General features: G+C 42.0%; 1 protein-coding gene across 6 annotated transcripts in view; it reads left to right on the top strand.

Moving 5' to 3' along the window:
- The window catches only part of rbks (ribokinase), a 160,989-nt gene that overhangs the window by 93,615 nt on the left and 42,773 nt on the right, over window positions 1–24,601 (top strand). For all 6 annotated transcript variants that reach the window (XM_041188719.1, XM_041188723.1, XM_041188720.1 and 3 more), the window contains one exon: window positions 17,268–17,456. In XM_041188719.1, coding sequence (XP_041044653.1) covers window positions 17,268–17,456 — 189 coding nt within the window. The remainder of the gene's footprint in view (window positions 1–17,267; window positions 17,457–24,601) is intronic.

Genomic DNA, 24,601 nt, shown 5'->3' with positions numbered 1-24,601 from the left:
GTACTGAACTGAATTGCTAGCTTCGATTATGAGTTCAAGTCTCTGGACTGTGGCTTGAAACCACAACTTGCTGACTCATGGGTGAGCCAGGCTAACAGTTATGAAACCAAATCCATAAAATTGTGTTTGTTCTCCTCTGAAACTTCTCAAATACATTGATCTCTAAACAGCACATGGTGTTTCAAATATGGCTTCAACAAAGACCTGGATAAGTTCAGAGAAACTTATTCTGAGGTATAATCAGATGCCCCCAAAGCATATACCAGCACAATCACCTTCATAGAAAACACCTCAATATTGACTGGATGATTTCAATCAGTAATCACAAACATAGTTTTACCTGCTTTTTGTTAATAGGCACCAATTCAACAGAAACACATTTTATATAATTTGTTCCATTATGCTTCATCTTATAGTTACAATCTCTTAGTCCATCAACATAGTTGGCCAGATCTCTTAGAATGCCATTAATCTCCTGTATATTCATTTCTTGGCCATATAGCTGTTGCCACGATTGATTCCGATAAGATTACATTTATAGTTCTTTCATTTTTCAAACACTTGGGGATCCAGACTGGAGACGTGGGGAGCTCTGCTTGTTATTGCCTCCAGCAAAAGCTTTTCATTTCTGCTGTTGAATATTTTCCTGTGCCTCATCCTGCCAAGACAGTTTTCACTCCAGCTAACTTACCATTAGTCCTAGAAGCTTGAGACTTCTTTAAAAGACTGGTATTCAAAACATATATACACAGGATACCTTCTGAAAAACCATGTAAACCTACAGTAATTGGATAACCCTTATCTTATAATTTGCTTGCCTGAAAGAATTTTGGTAGGAATGTAAGTTATTTCTAAAACTGAGCAACTGCTCTTCAAGACATCCATGCTCTCAATATACATTGGAAGCCTCCTGCAACTGCTGCCCAAAGGCAACTTTTCAAGTGCATCTAATCTGACTGAACAGGCCCAACCCATCCTCTGATAATTGCCTTATTTGAGCTTGTTACTAGTCACTTTGTGTGAAAAGGAAATTAAACTCTCTCTTCATATCGTGGTTTTGCAGAGTAGTTTACTGACTTGTAGTTCCCATCTTCATCCACTCACTTGGTGCCCCAATAATAACAAGATCGGAAAGTGCCTGAAGCTATATTTGTGCTTGTGAGCTTTTGGTGTCTGATTGCTTTATGCTGGTGTCTTGTTTTACAGAAAGTATTTTTTTAATAAAAAAGGAGATCTAAACACAGTGAAATCCTGTTTTTTGTTTGTTTTCTGAAATTCTTTGGTATTAACCTTGAGGCAGGGTGTGGTATTCAACTCGAGGTGGGGGATAAGCTTCCAGCATTCACACAGTTGGATTGATATTTATACTGCCTTTCCCCTCACTTTGACACACTCATTGCAAGTAGTTTGATTTATGTCTGCCCCATCAGTAGGATTTAGTATGACAGTTTTGGCTCATGTCTTCAATGTTGCACATGGGTTGGCACCTGTGCAAATAGAGCTTAGAATTTTCTTTTGGCTAAAGTAAAGGCATTAACCACCAAATAACGACTGCTGTCAGCCTCAAAATTCCTAAGTATTCCTGCACTTCCCAAAACTTATATTTCTGCAGTTTTCCCTGCAGTCCACTCTACCATTGGCATTAACTTTGCAAAGTTGAGTTTTGAAAATTTTCTTTCACAATAGAAATGCACAAAATGCCAGAATCAGAGGAATGAAGGGTGCAAGGAGAGGTATTAGGCTCAAAGAGATTGCAATGATAGAGTGAGACAGGAACTTGGAGGGTTTTAAAGATGAGGAGAAACAGTTTAAATTAAAGACGCTGAGGGCAGGGAGCTAGTTTAGGTCAGTAAGGATTGTTATGGCATAGCAGATGGTAAATGCTGAGCTGCTCAAATCCCAGAGGGAAACTTGAAACAGCTGCCACAACTGTTTTTGCAATTTGTATTTATTTCACAATGCGTGCCTTGAATTCAGTAGTAATAAATCCACCGAGTCTTAGAGGCTTTTTACAAAATGAAATTAAACATTTATTAATAAAAGAAATTATTTAAGCACATACACAGGTCTACAAATTACTACTATGATAACAGCCTAGCTCCCCTAATTAATCTGACTCCCAGTTACATCTCCGTTAAGGCAGCAGTAAAACCAAATAAATTTCAACAGACACAGGCAAAACTCACAAAACCCTGGAAAGTATATTCACAGCGAGTTTTCTTAGCTTTGGTTCCTGTAGACAGCAACTTGACACCTTGAGGCTGGAAGCTTTTCACACTTGTTAGATCTTAGAATGCCATTTGCTTACATGTAACCTCAGCTCCTTTATAAGGTTTTTCCCTTTTTAATGTAAATTCCATTGTCCCAATATGTCTTTGCAACTTTACCTTTTCCATTATATAAATTTTCCATAGTACTCATATTATTAGTAATCTTTGGGAAAAGGTTAACACCTTACCATCTCTTTGAAATTCACTACACTGATTTATCTAAAAATGCAAACCTTCTTCGCACCTCACATTCTAAAACTTCATATTTAGCATTTCAAACCTAGCTTCTTTTTTGATAACTCAAAAGCTCCAGACTAGCTGTCTGCAATTCATTTAAATATCCCACACACACAACCTCATACAGAGAAACTAATCCAAATCCCAACTTTAACCTACCTTTACAATAAATCACAATAATATTATGAAAATTATTATATTTTCATGACAAGGATAAGGATTATGAGCAAGTAAGACTTATTTGAAGACTAGCTGTATTTGTACAAGTTGGGGATTGTAGAATATGGGAGATGAATAGCTAAATTTGAGGGAATTGGATAATAGCGTTTAAAGGTGACAATAGAGTGGATGAGAGTTTCAGTGGATGGGCAAAGGGTAAAGAGATGTAGGCAGCATTGTGCAGGTAGGAATAGGCAATCTTGCCGATGGATCAGGTCTGTGATTTAAACTTGGCACCAATTCGATCAGGACACTAAAGTTTTGGACAAGCTACTTGAGTCAAGGCAGTGAAATTTATGCCAGTTGTTGAAAACAAAGTCTCCAGCCTCCCCAGTTAAGTTAGACAATGTTGTGGCTCATCCAAGCAGTCTGATAGCACAGAGTTGGTATTGGGTTTAAGAGAGATGGAATCTCCTAGTCTGGTTTCCATTACCTGGAGGAGCGGGAGAGCACTTTTCTGGATTTTTTTCCCTTTATTGGTCCCGAGTTATTCTGTTTCTTTTTCCCTCACTCAGGAAATTACATACATGTAGGGGGTTAGTAAAGATTATTCATGATGTCCCAGGCATTTTCTGTGGAAAGGTCTTCAAGGGCCAGATGTTCTTTTCTTCACTGTCATTTTCTTATGTTCATGGAGCTGGGTGTTGACAGCATACATGTAGAAGTTGATTTTTTTTATATTAGTATGACGTTGCCAAGGGGCAGCATATGACTGAAGTAGCGGTTATGGACCATGTGACAGTGCAGGGGCAAGAAGAGCAGTCATTGCTGATGTGCTGCGTGCATTTGGGTAAGTAGGAGCAGCACCACACAAGCCAGTCCTATAGAGAATGAAGATGGAGGAGAATGGTACAGTCCACAGTATCAAACACTGCAGAGAGAGATTAAGGAGGACACTAACCCACTGAGATTTAATTGTTAACTTTAACCAGAGTTGTCTCTGTGCTGTAAGCAGGACAGAACTTTCACTGAAGGGTCCCAAGCAGGTTTTAAGAGACGTGAGCCCAGGGGTAAGGAGTAACAAGAGAACCTAGAAAGGAAACAGTTTGCAATTGACTGAGGGGTTGAAGATTTTTTTGAGAAAGGAGAGGTAGTGACTGTTTTAACAGGGAAGGAACAGTTCCCTAGGAAAGGAAACCATTTGTAATGTCAAGTAGCATGGAAGCCAGGAGGGAAGGTTTCGCAGATAGAAGTTGGAAGTTGAGAAGTTGGTCTGACCTCTGAAACCAAAAGATCCACGAGCTCTTCACACTGGCATTTGAGATAAGTATGGATGGTTAGAAGAGACTCTAAGGAGGTGGTTAGCTGCAGAGAAATGAGTCTTGGATTGTGCTTGTGCTCAAGGCTGATCCTTGTCTACTGGCTGAAGAGAGCAAGGGCCAGTAATAGTTGATGTGATCTTGCCAAATCATATAATGAATGATCAAACTAGCAGTGCATCAGTTGCTCTCATTTTATTGTTTTGTGTCTTGGGAGAATGAAGATAGGGTTATATTCAAGGATTGGGCATGGTTGAGTGATCTGGAGAGCATCAAATGTATTGGTGAGGGAACAGTTAAACAAGCCCAGAGTAGCAGAGACATTGCCAGTGTAATGCTGGAGTTGGTAAGTTTGAGATTAAATTAATGAGAGCTGGGGGGAGGTTTTATTCTCGGGTCGATGTTGAGCCAGTGTGAATAATAAGGGTGTATTCTCACACCTTTGTCAGTGGTTGAGATTTTAGGGGGGGAAAGACCACAAGAGATAGCAAGGGTGATTATGTACACAATTTACGGAGTTATGTGAAGAGTTTGTTTTAATCATAGGATGTGGGTGACACTGGCAGGACCCACTTATTGCCCAATCCTAGTTTCCTTGTGAGTATTTGCCTGAGGTTGTTACATAACTGTGAATGAATTGGAGATTGGTATGGAAGCAAGCACTCACAATTGCTGGTTGCATCAGAATGCGAGAGGACCATCTTAAGATAATACATCCTATCCCACTGATGCTTCATAAGTTTTCCTCCTGGAGAATGACAATTAGATGGGCTAAGATCAGAAAAGCATTCTGTGCATGTTCTGTCATGCTTCAGCATACAACTGTTCTGAGCAGCAATCCAGCAGGCAGTAGATTAGACTCTTCCTACAGAGCCAGATCTCTGCCTGCTGGGTCTATGCAATGGATATGAGCAACTCTTGGCAGTACAGAGTTGCTGCAAATCCACAGAACATATATTCCCATCAACTTCACAATAGATGCAGTTGGGCACCTACCAGTTGGAACAGACAATTTACTGCCTCTGCCTGGATTTTTGATGCATCAGGCAGCCTGCAACTCTATCCTGGAAGGCGACACTGCCCATATGCCCAGATTGCCCCCAGGATGGTAAGAAATGCACATTTCCTCATGTTTGTGCAGTGATTCATGCAGTGTTTTTAATGAAATTTACATTATTTTTATAGTTTTGCACAGTTACTTGGAAACACCACGTGGGAAAGATTCAGTAAAACATCTGCACTATGAGTATGCCAAGGAATGGGAGGGCCTGGACAGTTGGGCTGCTTTTATCCTGCGTTAGTGAAACTACCCCATACTGTAAGCAAAATGCTTTTACAAAGAAGTCAACAGAATTCATAATTTGATATTGCCAGCATAACTCAAGAACAAATAAAATGAAACTATTAATTAGGACTTTAATTGCATAATTGTATTCTCCAAATCTACAGAGAATGCTTTGGAGGAACTTAATGTCAAATGGGCAACATCTGTGTTTAATAGCAGTGCATTGGCTAGTAACTGCTGTTGTCCAATCCTAAGCATTATTTGCTCCTCTGGCTTACATCCCTGAGGTACAGAGCTGCCTCAGGGAGATTCTGAAGCACGTACTAGCGCACATGAGTGAAGTTCATTCTCACCCCACTCACCCTCCTCCCCCCACCCCCCCCCCCCCCCCCCCCCCCCCCCCCCCCCCCCCCCCCGCCTGCACAGGCAGCATTGAGCGCTGCCGCTAATATTTCACGTTGGGCGGGCCTTAATTAGCCAGCCAGTGTGAAATTGCCTTCCAGCCACGATCACGGGCAGCAGTCCGCCCCCAGCGAGCCCCCCCGACAAGGGCTAAATTCTGCCTATGATGTATGATTTTCCTTGATTTTTATCCTTTCCCTGCCTCCCCCACCCCCAGCTCAACGTTAAGGGTGAGGAACTCATGGATTTCTTTGTCACCATTAAAACCATCCACTCAGCTCAACACTGAAACAAGTTTTCTCCTGTCCTAGCCCTGAACTTGCAACTTTTTCTAATGTCTCTTCTTTCTCCTCTCATGCCCTCTCTGAACTCCTAATCATGAAACCCACTTCCTGCTCCCTTGACTATTTCCACTAAACTACTGACCACTCAACTTGCTTTGGTCAGAGGTAGGTTTTAAGGAGCGTCTAAAACAAGCAAAGAGAGAGAGGTGGAGGTGTTTAGAGAGGGAATTACATAGCTGAAGGCCTTGGCAGCTGAAGGCATGTCACCAATGGTGGAACAATTAAAATTGGGCATGCTGAGGAGATCAGAATTAGAAGTGCACCCATACCTATAAGAGTTTTGAGGTTTGAGGAGATTGTGGAGAGATATGGGTAAAGGTTTCAGTTATAACTGAGCTGAGGCAGGAACATAGATCGATGATGTCATGGAGGCGGAAATAGGCTGTCTTAGTAATGGCGTAGATATGTGGTCAGAAGCTTATCTGGGGATCAAATATGACAGCCAAATTGCAGTGTCTTGCAATACGCTGAACATCTGACTACTTCGCCTTCTACTGAGATAAGTACAAGAGAGAGATTCTCAATGAACGCGAATCGTATTTCTTCAACAATAAGAAATGGATTCAGGTGTATGTTTTGTCACCAAAAAGACAGCCATTGAAATTGCAGGCAATGCATTTAATATTTTTGTTTTACATCGCAGTGGCATAAAAGTCTAAGACTGGCAGAGGACCAGCTGTTTTCTCTAAATGATAATGTGTAAAATATGATTGAGTCAGAGTTTTAAATGCCACTTAGCATATTTGAAAGAAAAACACTCATCTATAGAGAACTTTTTGTAACCATGGATGTGGTAGCTGATTTGTAAGCTGCTTCAAGCAAATGAAGTAATTTGTCTCAGTACCAATAATATTTACAGACTTCTTTTATCTTGGCTTGTCTGACTAATAACGCATGAAAAGAAATGTTATTAGTCTACTGTTTTGTATTTGATTTGGTTTTCATCAACTTCTACTACTCAATGGATTTTAAAAAACAACTCTGCCTGCAAGCAATAAGCCAATCAGTGGGTCTTGGCCTTTGCTAAATGGCATAGTTAAAACAGGCAATGAAATGTTCTTAATAGTAAGTACAGCTATTAACTCTACAAGAGCTACATTAACATTTCTGTAAAAATAGAAAGGAATTATTGACACTGTTCATAGTATACTTTATACACCGCTGTGTAGATTGCCTTCAGCAGCAACATGTACTTAGGTAGCACCTGGAATTCAGTACGCGTCCCAAGGTACTTCACTCTGGATAGATATCAAACGTTCAAAGGGGAAGTCAATACCAAATCCATGGTGGAACTGTTCGCTTTTGAGGGAGCTTTTAAGTTTGGAAAGATAAAGACACATGGCAAGGCAGAGGGATTGAGGGAGGGTGTCCAGGGAGTAGGACCAAGACAGCTGAAAACTGCCAGAAGTGGTGGATGGGAGTCGGCCAACATTTGAGAAACAAATAAAAACAAAGTGCTGGAAATACTCAGGCAATCAGGCAGCATCTGTGGAGATAATAGCAAAGCTAACTTTGCAGATCTGTGACCTGTCATCAGAACTGCTGAAAGTTAGAAGGGTAATAGGTTTGGAGCAGTGAAAAAGGGGAGGGGGAAGAAGAATAAAAGGAAGGTCTGTCATAGGGTGGAGGGCAGGAGAGATTAAATGACAAAAGGTTTCACGGTTCAGATTTCCAGCATCTGCAGTTATCTTCTTTTTGAACCATGAAAGCTTTTGTTATTTAATCTCTCCTGCACTGTACCCTATCATAGATCTTCCCAATTGTTGTTCTTCTCCACCCCCGCTCCCAGCCAAACCCCAGAGGGTTGTGGATGCTCCATCATTGTATGAAAGACAGATCTTTGGTGTCAGGGAATCAAGGGATATGGGGAGCAGGCAGCAAAGTGGAATTAAAGCTGATGATCACCAATGATCATATTAAAATGCGGAACAAGCTCAAAGGACTGTATGGTCTACCCTTCTTTTTCCTTATGTTCTCATGTTCTTATTAGGACCACAGCTCTTATTTTTATTTATTCATTCAAAGGATGGGAGGTGGTGCTCTCATGGTAATGTCACTAGACTAGTAATTCAGAGGCCCAGGCTAATGCTCTAAGGACATGGGTTCAAATCCCACCATTTGAGTGTAATTAATAAATCTGGAATTGAAAGCTAGTCTCAGTAATGATGACCATGAAACCCTGGCCGATTGTCGTAAAAACCCATCTGGTTCACTCATGCCCTCTAGGAAAGGAAATCTGCTGTCCGTGCGTCGTCTTACCTACATATGACTCCATACCCACAGCAATATGGTTGGCTCTTAAATGCCCTCTGAAATGGCCGAAGAAGCCACTCAGTTGTATCAAACCACTACACAAAAGCTGATAAGGAATGAAACTGGACGGGCCACCAAACACGAATTAGGCATTGGAAACAACAATGGTACACCCAGCCCGTTGATCCTGAAAAGTCCTACTTATTAACAGCTGGGGGATTGTGCCAAAATTGGGAGAGCCGTCTCACAGACTAGTCAAGCAACAGCCTGACATAGTCTTACTCACGGAATCATACCTTACAGACATTGTGGGGTATGTACTATCCCACCGACAGGACATGCACCAGAGGTGGTGGCACAGTGGTATACAGTCACGAGGGAGTTGCCCTGGAATTCCACGCCCCCCCCCCATCGATGTGGAAAATTGCCCAGGTATGTCCTGCCCATAAAAAGCAAGACAAATCCAACCTGGCCATTTACTGTCCCATCACTCTGGATCATCAGCAAAGTGACAGAAGGGGCTGACAATGCTATCAAGCAGCATTTGCTCAACAATAACCTGCACACTGATGCTCAGTTTGGGTTCTGCCAGGATCACTCAGCTCCTGACCTCATTACAGCTTGGTTCAAACATGGACAAAAGAGCTAAACTGAAGAGGTGGGATGAGAGTGACTGCCCTTGACATCAAGGCCGCATTTGACCGAGTGACATCGGGGTGCCCTAACAAAACTGGAGCCAATGGGAATCAGGGAGAAAACTCTTCACTAGTTGGAGTCATACCTAACACAAAGGAAAGTGGTTGTGGTTGTTGGTTAACCACCTCAATCACGTGATATTGCTGCAGTTCCTTGGGGTAGTGGCCCTCGGGCCAACCATCTTCACCTGTTTCATCAATGGTTTTCCCTCCATCATAAGGTCAGAGGTGGAGATGTTTACTGACGATTGTACAATGTTCACTCCATGTCCAAATGCAGCAAGACCTGGACAACATTCAGGCTTGGGCTGAAAAGTGGCAAGTAACATTTGTGCCACTCAAGTGCCAGGCAATGACCATCTCCAACAAGAGAGAATTTAACCATCGCCCCTTGACGTTCAATGACATTACCATTACTAAATCCCCCACAATCAACATCCTGGGGGTTGCCGTGGACTAGAAACTGAACTGGACCAACCATATAAATACCGTGGCCACAAGAACATGCCAGAAGCTGGGAATTCTGTATGGAGTAACTGACCTTCTGACTCCCCAAAGTCTGTCCACCATCGACAAGGCACAAGTCAGGAGTGTGATGGAATACTCTCCACTCACCTGGATGAGTGCAGCTCCAACAACACTCATGTAGGACAAAGCAGCCTGCTTGATTGGCACCCCGTCCACCACCTTAAACATTCACCTTCTCCATCACAGACACACAGTGGCAGTGGTGTGTACCATCTACAAGATGCACTGCAGCAACTCACCAAGGTTCCTTAGACAGCACCATCCAAACCTGTGACCTCTACCACCTAGAAGGACAAGAGCAGTAGAGGCATGGGAATACCACCATCTGCAAGTTCCCATCCAAGCCACTCACCATCCTGAATTGGAACTATATCAATGTTCCTTCACGACTGCTGCGTTAAATTCCTGGAACTCCCTTCCTAACAGCACTGTGGGTGTACCTACACCACATGAAGTGTAGTGGCTCAAGAAGGCAGCTCACCACCACCTTCTCAAGGGTAATTAGGGATGGGCAATAAATGGCCTAGCATTGACACGCACACCCTGTGAAAGAATATATTTTTAAAAGCTTCACTGACAAAGCCAGCATTTATCACCCATCCCTACTTGTTCTTGAAAAGGTGAGCCCCCTTCTTAACTGCTGAAGTCCATGAATTGAACACACAGTGTTATGTTAGGAGTTCCAGGATTTTGGTTGGCAACTATGAAGGAACAGTGATATAGTTCCAAGTCAGGATGGTGTGTAACTCCTGCTCCGTTGTCCTCCTACATGGTAGAGTTTGTGGGTTTGGTCTTAGTTAAAAAAAAAACAAAGAACAAAGAAAAGTACAGCACAGGAACAGGCCCCTTGGCCCTCCAAACCTGCGCCAATCATCTTGCCTGTCAAACTAAAACATTTTGCACTTCTGGGGTCCGTATCCCTCTATTCCCATCCTATTCATGTATTTGTCAAGCTGCCTCTTAAACACCACTATAGTACCTGCTTCCACCACCTCCCCTGGCAGCGAATTCCAGACACTCACAACCCTCTGCGTAAAAAACTTGCCCTGCACATCTCCTCTAAAGTTTTCTCCTCTCAGCTTAAATCTATGTCCCCTAGTAATTGACTCTTCCACCCTGGGAAAAAGCTTCTGACTATCTACTCTGTCCATGCCTCTCATAATTTTGTAAACTTCTATCAAGTCGCCCCTCAATCTCCGTCACTCTAGTGAGAACAATCCGAGTTTCTCCAACCTTTTCTCATAGCTAATAAGCTCCAGACCAGGCCAGCAACCTGGTAAACCCCCTCTGCACCCTCTCCAATGCCTCCATATCCTTCTGGTAATGTGGCGATCAGAATTGTACACAATATTCCAAGTGTGACCTAACCAAGGTTCTATACAGCTGCAGCATGACTTCCCAGCTTTTATACTCAATACCCCTGCTGATGAAGGCAAGCTTGCCATATGCCTTCCTGACTACCTTATCCACTTTCAGTGACCTGTGAACCTGTACACCCAGATCCCTCTGCCTGTCGATGCACTTAAAGGGTTCTGCCATTTACTGTATAATTCCTACCTGTATTAGACCTTCCAAAATGCATTAGCTTGCATTTGTCCGGATTAAACTCCATCTGCCATTTCTCCGCCCAAGTCTGTGACCGATCTATATCCCGTTGTATCCTTTGACAATCCTCTTCACTATCTGCAACTCCTCCAACCTTAGTGTCGTCTGCAAACTTACTAATTAGCCCAGTTACATTTTCTTCCAAATCATTTATGTATACTACAAACAGCAAAGGTCCCAGCACTGATCCCTGCGGAACTCCACTAGTCACAGCTCTCCATTCAGAAAAGCACTCTCCCACTGCTACCTCTGTCTTCTATGACCAAGCTAATTCTGTATCCATCTTGCCAGCTCACCTCTGATCCCGTGTGACTTTACCTACTGTACCAGTCTGCCATGAGGGACCTTGTCAAAGGCCTTACTGAAATCCATGTAGATAACATCCACTGCCCTTCCATCATCGATCATCTTTGTCACTTCCTCGTTTGTTGCCAAAGAATCGTTGGCAAGTTGCTGCAGTTCATCTTACAGATGGTACATACTGCAGCAACATTGCACCGGCAGTGGAGGGAGTACCTGGATTTATCCTGCATGGTGTTGAGCTTCTTAAATGTTGTTGGAGCTGCATCTATCCAAGCAAGTGGAGACACTGTAACACAAATACAAAAGCAAATTGAAAGGTCATCGACCTGAAACGTCAACTCTGTTTCTCTCCACCGATGCTGCCTGACCTGCTGAATATTTCAAGTGTTTTCTGTCTTTATTTCAATACTCCATAACACTTCTGGGTCTTGTAGGAGGTGGAAAGGATTTGAAATGTATATATTAATGACCTTGCACAGGGCATAAGTGGAAAAGTTCAAACTTGGAAATGTAATAATCAGCAAGGGATATAGTTTTGGACTTCAAGACAAAATAAACAGACTGGTGAAATGGGCAGATATTTGGCAGTTGCAATTTACTGCAGAGAAGTTTGAAGTGATGCATTTTGGTAGAAAGAATGAGAGGCAATATGAACTAAAAGGTACAATTTTAAAGAGAATGAGAAAACAGAAACTTGGTGTGTATGTACACAAATCTTTGAAGGTGGCAGTACAAGTTGAGAAGGCTATTAAAGGCATTTAGGATCCTTGACTTTAGTAATACAGGAATAAAGTATAAAAACAAAGTATTCGTGCTAAACCTATATAAACCATTGGTTCAGCTCCAATTGGTGTATGGTGTCCAGTTTTGAGTACCTCATTTTAGAAAGAATATCAAAATATCAGGAATAAAGGACTTCAGTGTAGGGGAGAAACTAGAGAAATCAGGCTTGTTCTCTTTGGAGCAGAGATGGTTAAGGGGAAATGTAATAGGTCTTTTCAAAATCATTAAGGGTTTTGTTGTAAATAGGGTTAAACTGTTTACAGTGGCAGACGGGCCAGTAACCAAAAAATACAAAATTAAAGTAATTGGCAAAAGAAGCAGAGATGAGAGAGGGAAAATGTTGTTTATTTAGTGAGTTGTCATGATCTGAAATACTCTGCCTGAAAGGGTGGTGGAAGCAGATTCAAAAGAGAATTTTGTAAATACTTGAAAGGGAGATATTTGCAAGGCTATGGGGATGGAGATGAGGAACGGGACTATGGTTCTCGTCGACCTCTTGGATTAGAAATGATTCTGTTCCTGTCTTTGGACCCAGACTCAGGGTTGCAGAACTGAGGTCCCAGGACTGACTCGCATACTCAGCAGGGCACCTGAATGAAGACATCAGTGTCAAGTCACTGGCAACACGCCTCTGGCCAGCCCTGGGAGTGGGTATTGGAGTGGGATATAGGGAGAAGGTTAGCCATTGGTATCTTAGACTCCTGGATCCACAGGATGGGCTTTTTAAAAAAATCCTTTGCTGGGTTTTAGGCTCTTAATTTGCATATTTATGGGACCTGAACCCTATTTCGCCTAAAACAAATTCCACAAAATTAGCAGTAGGACTGAAATTCATGCAGATTAGATGCAGGCCGTCCCACTGCTAAATGTTTTGCCTATTTCACACTTAAAACCAGATGCAACACACTCTGTTTGCTAGGCCATTGTTTCTGAACCCAGTTTTTGAACTAATGAGAACCATTGACTTAAGAAGTGAGAGGTTATTAGGGAAGATGTTCTCGTTGTTTGAAATTAGGCATAAATTCGCACCCCAATGTATGGCTCAGTGCATCTTTTGTTTCTTATGTACGTACTGCTCAGTGTGATGTGCTGCTATAGATAGTTGCTATATATGTCCTATCCACTGATAAAGCCACCTATTCCCATCTCTAAATCAATCATCTTTAAACTTGTCTTACCTGCACTGCAGCTAAAACTTTTTATCCTCGGATCTGCAAGCTTGATTATTTTCAGTGCTCTATTCTCTGTGCTTTCAAGCTCCATCTTATACAAATTCCAAATGGTCCAAAACTCCATGTCCATATTCTGCTCTATAGTAAGCATTGCTCACCCATTATTCTTGCCCTCACTGATCACCACTGAATTCCCAGCTCCAGTGTTTTGGTTTTAAAAGTTGTCTTCATTTATTCGGAAAACAATGCATGGCCTCACCCCATCCAGCCCAATTTCCCTCCCATCTTGAATTTTCTAGTATTCCAACTATGACTACCTGTGTGTTTTGATCCACCCCTCCCCACAATCAGCGCCACCTGACCATACTCAATCAGCAATAAACTTTCAACCATTGTGGCCTTGCACTCTGCAATTCTCTTTCTAAATCCCTCCCCATTGCTATAGTTCTTCCCACTTTCAAAAGCTTCCTCAAAATCTACTCTTTTATAGACTGCTTTGGTCTCCTCCAGTAACTATTCTAACTTCAGCTTGCAATTCATCTTGCCTTTATCTGGCCCACTTTATGAATCACAGGATCTTTCAGTTCATTAAAGGTGATATATAGTGCTGGTATATAGTGCTAATTATTGTTGCTGTAGGTGGCGTTACAATGAATTTTAGTTGGAGACAGCTGTAACAAGGACAGGTAAGTTATAAAATTGACTAAATGGTTGCCAGGAGTGTAAATAATTAGAAATTACATGGTCCATAATAGAATGTGGAGCTCATCCCCAAAGTACTGGTCAATATTTTCAACCAGTATCTGTTAAAAAGATTATCTAGCCTTTATTACGTTTTTGTCCATGGAACCTTGCTGTGCATAAATTGGCTATTATGTTTCCTACATTACAACAGTGAATACACCTCAAAGTACTTCATTGGCTATAAAGTGCTTTGAGATGACCCAAGGTCGTGAAATGCATTGTATAAATGCAAATCTTTCTTTTAGTCCCTTTTTGTTGCAAGATGGTATCTGCAGTCCCTCTTTTTTGGGATAACTGAGGGGGGACTTTCCTTGAGGTCATCTCAATCACAGGTGTTGTCCCCAAGAAAGTTCCCTCTTTGGACTGGCTGTGTTCTGTCCTGGGGATTTCCACCAGCTGAACACAAATTTAATTTGTTATCTTAAAAAAGCCAATTCAATCAAGTTGAATGTAAGATTTCATGCTTTGAAGCTCCTCCCCTCCTCAGGCCATGCATTGTACCATTACTTCTTTGAGGCCACAAACTCTCCATGGTGACAAGCAACTTATCTGACATTTTAAAATGACAGCTGCACTCGACATGTGTAGCAACTAATGACTTGTGGAAAATTGGAGATTTCATTTTGATAGATCTGACTAAATATTTTCTCCAGGATGATTCAAAATGTGTCAGTAAACCCACTAAGAAAAAGCACTGACCTTCACATATGACGTGCTACTAATTAGCATTTATTGCACTTGGCATATAGTGCCCCGAATGCTTTTCTCAACAGATCTTTCTTGGTTACATACTATGCAGGAGAAAATAGGCAACAGGTCTTGTAAAAGAAGACCAATATGGTCAGATGCCTGGCAATTGTTGTGTGAACAACCTTGATGGCAATATTTATGATACTTTGTTAGCTTTTTATTTCAGTGGGAATGAAGCATTGAGACTTTATGACAACCTCATAACTATTGTCTTTTTTTAAATAAAAAGGGAAGGGAAATTCACCTCTCTGGGTCAGTACTGCTTTGACTCAAGTGGTTGTAAATGCCAATGTGTGTATTAAATCAGCTCCACGTCATCACTGCAAATGAGAGGAAAGGCCTTGTAAATATCAGTATGTAGGGGAACTTGATGATGGTACCAACATGCTGAAACTCATTTCAGAGTTCACCAATGCTAACGTAACCACATTAACAACAGTCTCTGTCAGATATTCCCTTTTTTCTTTTATTTGTTCCCATGGTGATTGCACCACTTTCTGTGTTTAATTGTGTCTGACATTTCACTACAACAATACAAACGAACAAACAATGCGGACATCATTTTGATGATGTACGGACTTTGCTATGTAATCCAGCTGCTGCCAGTTGTCATGGGAAATTCTATGTGTATTTTTATTTTTTTACTGTTCAGTTCCCCCGTTTCTGCCCCTCCCCCTCCATCCAGCTTTCAACGTTCTTCCCTTCTGCTGAAAGTGTGGGCTTTTGGTGGGTTACAGTTCACCAAACACTGGAAACACCTCACCCAAATGGCCTTTCCTTGTGTATGAACCTAGATGGCAACGCCAGCAAGCTGTTTAACCATTGTGCATGATACAACCAAATCTGATGCTTCCACTTTCCAACATGGAATGACAGGATAGCAATTAAGAGCAGGAACATTGGCATGCAAAGTTCCTCCCTGAAGCACAACCACTGTACTCATTAAGTTCCGTGTGACTTAGGTCAGTGGTAGGATCTAGCTTCCATATCAGAGGGCTGTTGGTTCAAGTCATGCACCAGGGACTTGAGCAAAAAATCTAGACTGACAATCCAGCATTTATCCCTCAACCAGCACCTCTAATCATTTTTCAAGCCCTCATGCGTTCGCCACCTCCAGTCCTTAGGCTTGATGCACTCAAGCTAAAGTTGGCACTGGATACCAATGTGCCTCTTTCTCAGTCGAAAGCAATTTTTATTCCTTATTCTCTAATGGGATGTGGGCTTCATTGGCTAGGCCAGCATTTGTTGCCCATCCCTAATTGCCCTTGAACTGTGGCTTGCTCAGCCATTTCTGAGGGCAGTTAAGAGTCAACCACATTGCTGTGGACCTGGAGTCACTTGTAGGGCAAACCAGGTAGGGATGGCAGATTTCCTTCCCTGAAGGACATTAGTGAGGCTTTTACCACAATTGATGATAGTTTCATGGTCACCATTACTGACATTAGCTTTATATTCCAGATTTATCAACTGAATTCAAATTCTACCAGCTGTCATAGTGGGATTTTAACCCACACCCTCAGAGCATCAGCCTGGGCCTCTGGATTACCACTACGTCACTGTCTCCCCTAGGCCCAAGTCTATATTTCTGATCCCTTTTCCTCGTCCTCCCCATCCATCCTCTCCAAAGTGCCCTGTGTTGAAGCATGGCTGCACTAACAGTTGGCATAATTAATGTTTTTGACACTGCAACTCTTTTTCTCTTTGAGCATAAAGGGAGTGAGGTGAAGCTGTTACAGAGATGAGCAAAAACAACAAAAACTGCAATTTTTATTGTACCTGTGATGTAGAGAATACCCTTAGGTACTTTGCAGATTAGCATTAGAATGAAATGACAGATAAGTGTGATTAGATCCACGAGAACAAAGGGAGAAATTTCTGATTTAAAGAAAGTCTTAGACAATGCGTTCAATAGCTATCTTTTTGTGGATGGAGGAGGGAGAGGAAATGTATCTACATGCCCAATACTTGCTACTGTACTGTGGAGCATATAATCCTTGAAGATAGAATAGTGGTTTGCAACTGATCAGTAGGGAAAGAGTCTGTTCTTAGATTCCATAATGACCTCAACTTTGCCCCTTTTGAAATTAGTGAAACCAAAAACCACCACCTCAGGTTAAGTCCTACATGCTGCAGTGTTGACAGTCACCCATCATTTGAAGAAATCTCTCTCAAGTAAGCCATTGGCTAGTAATGCAACTGAAAGAAGTAAAGATCTGTTAATGTCACAAAACAATGTACTTTTTTCAAGTTTCAAATATCCATATGTCTGCTATACTTTTATTTCAGACTTCAAGTATTTGTAGTCTTCCCTTTTTAATCTAAGCATTAGGGGCTCTTGCATATACAAGTGGTCTGTAAAAGAGAAAAGTGCCAATTAAGGAAAAATTTTATCAAATCATAGCTGTTGTTTTGTTGCAGGCAGAGATTTTGACAGGCATTGAAGTTAGCAACGTGGACCATGCTGGAAAGGCAGGCTCCATACTGCTGGAGAAGGGCTGCTGTTCGGTAATCATCACTTTGGGAGCAGAGGGCAGTGTGCTGATGTCGCTGGACAAGCGGACTCCTCACTACATTCCCACAAGAAAAGCAAAGGCAGTGGATACTACGGTATGCTTTGTGATTTAACGGTTTTGCTCCAGGGCTTAATTGAAAAAACAAAGCACTGTGACTAACCATACAAACCTCTGGCCAAGGATGGGGACTATTTTGTGGTTAAACATGATATCATTCTTGCATTCCTTGACAATTCACTGTTCAAAGGATTCAACTTTTATTACAAACAAGAAGTTAGATGAAATTTCAATTTACAAAAATCCATTTGAGAATAAAGCATAGCTGAATAGTTTGCCTGGAGCTTAGCTATTGTATTGAAAGGGATGCAAGTTTACAACCTGTGCATATTTTAAATTACTCAAAATTTTTATTGTCTCACTTGATTCCTTCTGCCAGACTGGTGAAATTTGCTTTCTCTATCTTTAACTCCCAATGTTTCACTTCACCTCACCTCCAAAACATTTCTTGTGTTCTGTTTCTTTTGGAGATTTAATGTTACACCACTTTTGAGGAGTTGATTGATTTAGTTGATATCAAACAGGTGATGAATTTGTCTTGATGTGTTGCAACTGGTTCAAAATGGAAAATACCCTCCTATGTATGCCCATTGGATCGCCCAACAGGCCTGTTGTTCCTCAGTTGGGTACAATTTGTTAGCTGCTAAGTTTCATGTAAGGTAAAGAAAACAAATTCTAGCCTACCATGGGATTGGGAAGGCAGAGCTGCCAGGTGAACTAGTAAGGAACAGAAAGATTTCCTGATTTACACGGCTAAACAAACCCCAAGCATTCAGGAGTAACATCCTCCATTTCAAGACTTTACTTTTGAACTTAATCTATCTTACTCTTTCTCTCTTTGAAATGTATGGATCGCAGAGATTTTAGATTGTGGTCCAAATAAACTAGAAAATGTTTTAAAAATAGAAAATGCTGGAAATGCTCAGAAAGTCTGGTAGTATCTGTGGAGTGAATAACGGAGTTAACGAGGACAGATTTTCAAAGCAGGGTCGGAAACCCAACACCCCGTCTGGGTCCCTTTCCCATACTTCAGCCATGTCGCTCTCGTGGCACAATTTTAAAATTTAGATGTCCTAATTGGACAGGAGGCAAAGTTGGCACCCAATTAGTGCTGTCGAGCACCTCCAGGAGGTGCCAGCAACAAAAGCAGGTGGCAGCCTTTTTGGGGTCTGCTGCTGCTTGCTGGATAGAGGAGACAACTCCTTAGAAGACCAGGAGCTGCAACAAGGTGGAGAGTGGTGCATGGATATCAAGTTAAGGTAAAGCGCTTGACCTGGCACCAGTTGGTTCATTAAAGTCCATTAATTTGTAGCAAGCGGGTTTCCCGTCCCCTCCTCCCTGCCAACCCTTTGAAAATCTCAAACTGTCCAGGATGCTGAGATGACCTCCATGACCATGGTTTTGAAATCAAACTTACACCAGATCCTGTGCCCTGCAACGATTTGATAATCCGGCCCAATGTTTCGGCCTGACCTTTCATCAGAACTGAGAATTTGGTGCTTTAATTCAGGATCATTGAGGATTTATAAAATATAATTAAAATATTCTCTGTCTTATGTGGACACGGTGTAACAAACCTAGTGACTAAGAATTACTATCAGTGTAAAGTACAGATTGAAAGATCTATGCAGTTGAAAGGATCTATTTACAAACATCTTACAAATCTGTAGACTGTAATGTTTAAGGCTGTTATGACCACAACCTATGTTAATTGCTGTGCAAACTGAACCCCAGAGGGAAACTTGGACTATGGGCCATACCCTTTTTTTGTATCCTGAAAACAAGAAGAAAACACACTCACCTCAGCAGCAAGAAGTCCAGTAACATTCTTGGGATTTAAAAAATTAAAAAGTAAAAGTTTTATTAACAAGAATAAAAGAAAACTTAAGCACAAGGTTACAGTTACAGTTAAAAATTAGTATTACAACTCATTCCCCATTTTTTAACACGCACATGGACTGCAGTGGTTCAAGAAGGCAGCTCACCTTCTCAAGGGCAACTTGGGATGAGCAATAAATGCTGGCCCAGCCAGCGGAGCCCACATCCTGTGAATGAATATTAATAAAAACTCCCTACTTAGTTACCGCCACCTTCTCAAGGGCAATTAGGGATGGGCAATAAATGCTGGCCCAGCCAGCGAAGCCCACATCCCGTGAATGAATAAAAAAAAAAGACCCATATGTAAACATCTTCCAAGCAACACTCCCTCATAGATGTTTAACTATAAAAATCCAGTTATATTACCCAAGGCAAACTGCTGAAATTTTAATAAAGCCATACCACATGAACTCTTTCTCTCTTCCACTTCTGCTGTGAAAATCCACAACTTCAGAACAGAACTGCTTGTTGCAGCCCAAGACTTCTCTGGCTTGACTGGATGGATGATTCAACCTTCACCTTCTCCCAGCCTAGAGCTGTTTCTAGGAGATCTTCCTCACACAGCCAACAGCTAACAACTCCCACCTCGGCTCCATTCACAGCTCCAGCTCTACAGCTCACAGTTCCACTAACAGCTATATATCACAGCTCCAGCTACCTTAAGCTTTCCATAGTAACTCTAAAGTATCTTTTTTCCCCCTTCAGCTCAGGCTCCATTGTTCTCACCCCTCTTTGAAACTTAAATCCTTCCAAATACAAAATCTTTTGTGTTTTCTATTTTGTCTCTGCTTTCAGGTTAATAAAATATAATATACTCCCATCTGTTTATCTATGGAACTCCTATAAGATACAACAAACACGTTTCTTGTCACCTCTGTCTTTGATCTTCAGACAAACTCTCAACTTATCTAAAAATGTAAATGTTAAATCCAACCTATTCACTTGTACCTCAAACCTAACGCCTCTATCCTTTTAATAAATATATAAAAACAAAAAACTGCAGATGCTGGAAATCCAAAACAAAAGCAGAATTACCTGGAAAAACTCAGCAGGTCCGGCAGCATCGGCGGAGAAGAAAAGAGTTGACGTTTCGAGTCCTCATGACCCTTCGACAGAACTAGGTGAATCCCAGGAAGGGTTGAAATATGAGCTGGTTTAAGGTGGTGTGGGGGGTGGGGGGAGAGAAGTGGAGGGGGGTGGTGTGGTTGTAGGCAAAAGCAGTGATAGAAGCAGATCATCAAAAGATGTCGCAGACGGCAGAACAAAAGAACACATAGGTGTCGAAGTTGGTGATATTATCTAAACGAATGTGCTAATTAAGAATGGATGGTAGGGCACTCAAGGTATAGCTCTAGTGGGGGTGGGGGGAGCATAAAAGATTTAAAAATATTTAAAAATAATGGAAATAGGAGGGAAAAAGAAAAATCTATATAATTTATTGGAAAAAAACAAAAGGAAGGGGGAAGAAACAGAAGGGGGTGGTGGGGATGGAGGAGGGAGGTCAAGATCTAAAGTTGTTGAATTCAATATTCAGTCCGGAAGGCTGTAAAGTGCCTAGTCGGAAGATGAGGTGTTGTTCCTCCAGTTTGCGTTGGGCTTCACTGGAACAATGCAGCAAGCCAAGGACAGACATGTGGGCAAGAGAGCAGGGTGGAGTGTTGAAATGGCAAGCGACAGGGAGGTTTGGGTCATTTCTTGCGGACAGACCGAAGGTGTTCTGCAAAGCGGTTGCCCAGTTTACGTTTGGTCTCTCCAATGTAGAGGAGACCGCATTGGGAGCAACAAATGCAGTAGACTAAGTTGGGGGAAATGCAAGTGAAATGTTGCTTCACTTGGAAGGAGTGTTTGGGCCCTTGGACAGTGAGGAGAGAGGAAGTGAGGGGCAGGTGTTACATCTTTTGCGTGGGCCATAGGTGGGGGTTGGGGAGTAGGGGGTGATGGAGGAGTGGACCAGGGTGTCCCGGAGGGAACGATCCCTACGGAATGCCGACAGTGGGGGTGAAGGGAAGATGTGTTTGGTAGTGACATCATGCTGGAGTTGGCGGAAATGGCGGAGGATGATCCTTTGAATGCGGAGGCTGGTGGGGTGATAAGTGAGGACAAGGGGGACCCTATCATCTTTCTGGGAGGGAGGAGAAGGCGTGAGGGCGGATGTGCGGGACATGTCCGGCCTATTTTCCGCGCATCCGCCCTCACGCCTTCTCCTCCCTCCCAGAAAGATGATAGGGTCCCCCTTGTCCTCACTTATCACCCCACCAGCCTCCGCATTCAAAGGATCATCCTCCGCCATTTCCGCCAACTCCAGCATGATGTCACTACCAAACACATCTTCCCTTCACCCCCACTGTCGGCATTCCGTAGGGATCGTTCCCTCCGGGACACCCTGGTCCACTCCTCCCTCACCCCCTACTTCCCAACCCCCACCTATGGCACCACCCCATGCCCACGCAAAAGATGTAACACCTGCCCCTTCACTTCCTCTCTCCTCACTGTCCAAGGGCCCAAACACTCCTTTCAAGTGAAGCAACATTTCACTTGCATTTCCCCCAACTTAGTCTACTGCATTCGTTGCTCCCAATGCGGTCTCCTCTACATTGGAGAGACCAAACGTAAACTGGGTGACCGCTTTGCAGAACACCTTCGGTTTTTCCGCAAGAATGACCCAAACCTCCCTGTCGCTTGCCATTTCAACACTCCACCCTGCTCTCTTGCCCACATGTCTGTCCTTGGCTTGCTGCATTGTTCCAGTGAAGCCCAACGCAAACTGGAGGAACAACACCTCATCTTCCGACTAGGCACTTTACAGCCTTCCGGACTGAATATTGAATTCAACAACTTTAGATCTTGACCTCCCTCCTCCATCCCCACCCCCCCCCCTTCTGTTTCTTCCCCCTTCCTTTTGTTTTTTTCCAATAAATTATATAGATTTTTCTTTTTCCCTCCTATTTCCATTATTTTTAAATATTTTTAAATCTTTTATGCTCCCCCCACCCCCACTAGAGCTATACCTTGAGTGCCCTACCATCCATTCTTAATTAGCACATTTGTTTAGATAATATTACCAACTTCGACACCTATGTGTTCTTTTGTCTTTTGATGATCTGCTTCTATCACTGCTTTTGCCTACAACCACACCACCCCCTGCACTTCTCTCTCCCCCCCCCCCCCCACCCCGCCCCCCACACCACCTTAAACCAGCTTATATTTCAACCCTTCCTGGCATTCACCTAGTTCTGTCGAAGGGTCATGAGGACTCGAAACGTCAACTCTTCTTCTCCGCCGATGCTGCCGGACCTGCTGAGTTTTTCCAGGTAATTCTGTTTTTGCCTCTATCCTTTTCATGTTTTAAACCCCCCCAAGATAATCTGTCTCTAGCAATTAAATAATTTACACACAGACACACAGCCTTCTTTACAGAATAACACAATATTCCCCCAAAATATTAAAAAGCATAACCTCCATTTCTCACAGGGCAGAGGAATGGTGTGCACAATGGTATTTGGAAACATTAGAATGTTAAATGGAAATTTAAAAAAAAATACTTATTCTCTTAAGGCACTTAGTCTCCTGTGCTTTCCTGCAATTCTTGGTTTCAAAGTGTCCCACAGATGAAGAGCTCCTGCTGAAAGTTTCTCACTTGTAGATGAAGCAGATTTTGTTCACACACTATGATGCCTTTGGAAAGCATCTGTAGGCATGTTTGAGTTTAGCTCAGTATATTTATGTATGCAATTTAATTTTAACTTTAAATTGAATTGTAACAATGGGATTTTAATTTCCATTAATAGAATGGAGTTTACAACTGGAATTTTTCTAAGGTGGTAAATTCCTGATCTCAGTAATGTGTCACCTTCAGGTAGTGGTATTGTCATTGGACTGGTAATCCAGAAACGCAGGGGTAATATTCTGTGGACCTGGGTTCAAATCCCACCATGGCAGATGGTGGAATTTGAATGCAATAAAAATCTAAAAGTAAAAGTCTAATGATGACCATGAAACCGTTGCTGATTGTCATAAAAACCCATCTGGTTCAATAATGCCCTTTAGAGAAGGATATCTGCTGCCCTTACTTGGTCTGGCCTACATGTGACTCCAGACCCGCAGCAATATGGGTGACTCTTAAATGCCCTCTGAACAAGGGCAGTGGTGGATGGGCAATAAATACTGGCTGAGCCAGCGATGCCCACATCCCATGAACGAATAAAGAAAAATTATGTTTTAAAGTAAGATGATATACGGCAAGAATAGCAAGCGGGGTGGGTGTGTCAAGTAGAGCCTTTTCCAGAGCTCATTCTCGTACAATTTTATTCTGATCCATATAAGATTTGAATACTGCTTTCATATATAAAGAAGCTCTGTCAGCACCACTCTCGCATTTTTGGACAGACTATAAAGAAAAGCTTATTGTCTGCTAAGTAATTCTCTACCTCACCTCTAGCCTTTGACCTATTTCTCTTCCTCTGCAGCAGTCTTTGCCATATTTAACAATTCTACTTTGCTCAGAGCCTCTATAAAATGTTGTCTCTCGCTCTCCCTAAGTTCGAGGTACTATATTCTATATACCCTTCAGCTTCTCTATCTCTCATTGAAGTTGACTCATTGCAATGTCTCATACTCTAACTTTCCTACAATTATAACACTTTGGACCTCCTTATCGCTTCTTGCAATCTTCAGATATTTAAAAGTAAATTTGTGTCTAATACTTAGTTTGCCTTAACATTTTTCTATCATTGTTGATAGCGCCTTGGCCTTTCCCCTTGGCTTTTCAATTTAAATCTAAATATTTAACTGCTAAGTGACAAATTGTTTTGTTCACCAACAATAATTGATAGAGAAATTCTCCAAATTTTGATACCTCCTGAGACCCCAGTTTACATAATCACTGTAACTGTCAAGAAAGAGACATTCCAAGGGAAGGACCCACCATCTGTGGTCAACTAAAAAAGTTAAAAATAGTATCAAACTTAAAGAAAAAGCATATAATTGGGCAAAGATGGGTGGCAGGTCGGAAGATTGCACAGAACACAAAAAACAGCAAAAAATGACTAAAAGATTAATAAGGAGAGAAAAATTAGCATTCAAGAGAAAACTAGCCAAAAAATTAAAGACAAATAGTAACAGCTTGTACATATTTGAAAAAGAAATGCGTGAACAACGTGAGCGTTGGTCCAATAGAAAGTGAGTCTTGGGAATTAATGGAAAAAAAGAAGGCAGATGAATTGAAACGTTATTTTGCATCGTTCAAGTAACATGCCTGAAATAGCTGTAAATCAGGAATTGGAAGTGGGGGAAGGAACTCAAGAA

Source organism: Carcharodon carcharias, chromosome 5 (genome assembly GCF_017639515.1).
Source record: "Carcharodon carcharias isolate sCarCar2 chromosome 5, sCarCar2.pri, whole genome shotgun sequence".
Classification (NCBI taxonomy): Eukaryota; Metazoa; Chordata; class Chondrichthyes; order Lamniformes; family Lamnidae; genus Carcharodon; species Carcharodon carcharias.
The sequence above is the reverse complement of the archived record's forward strand: the minus strand, read 5'-3'. Positions and strand labels throughout refer to the sequence as shown.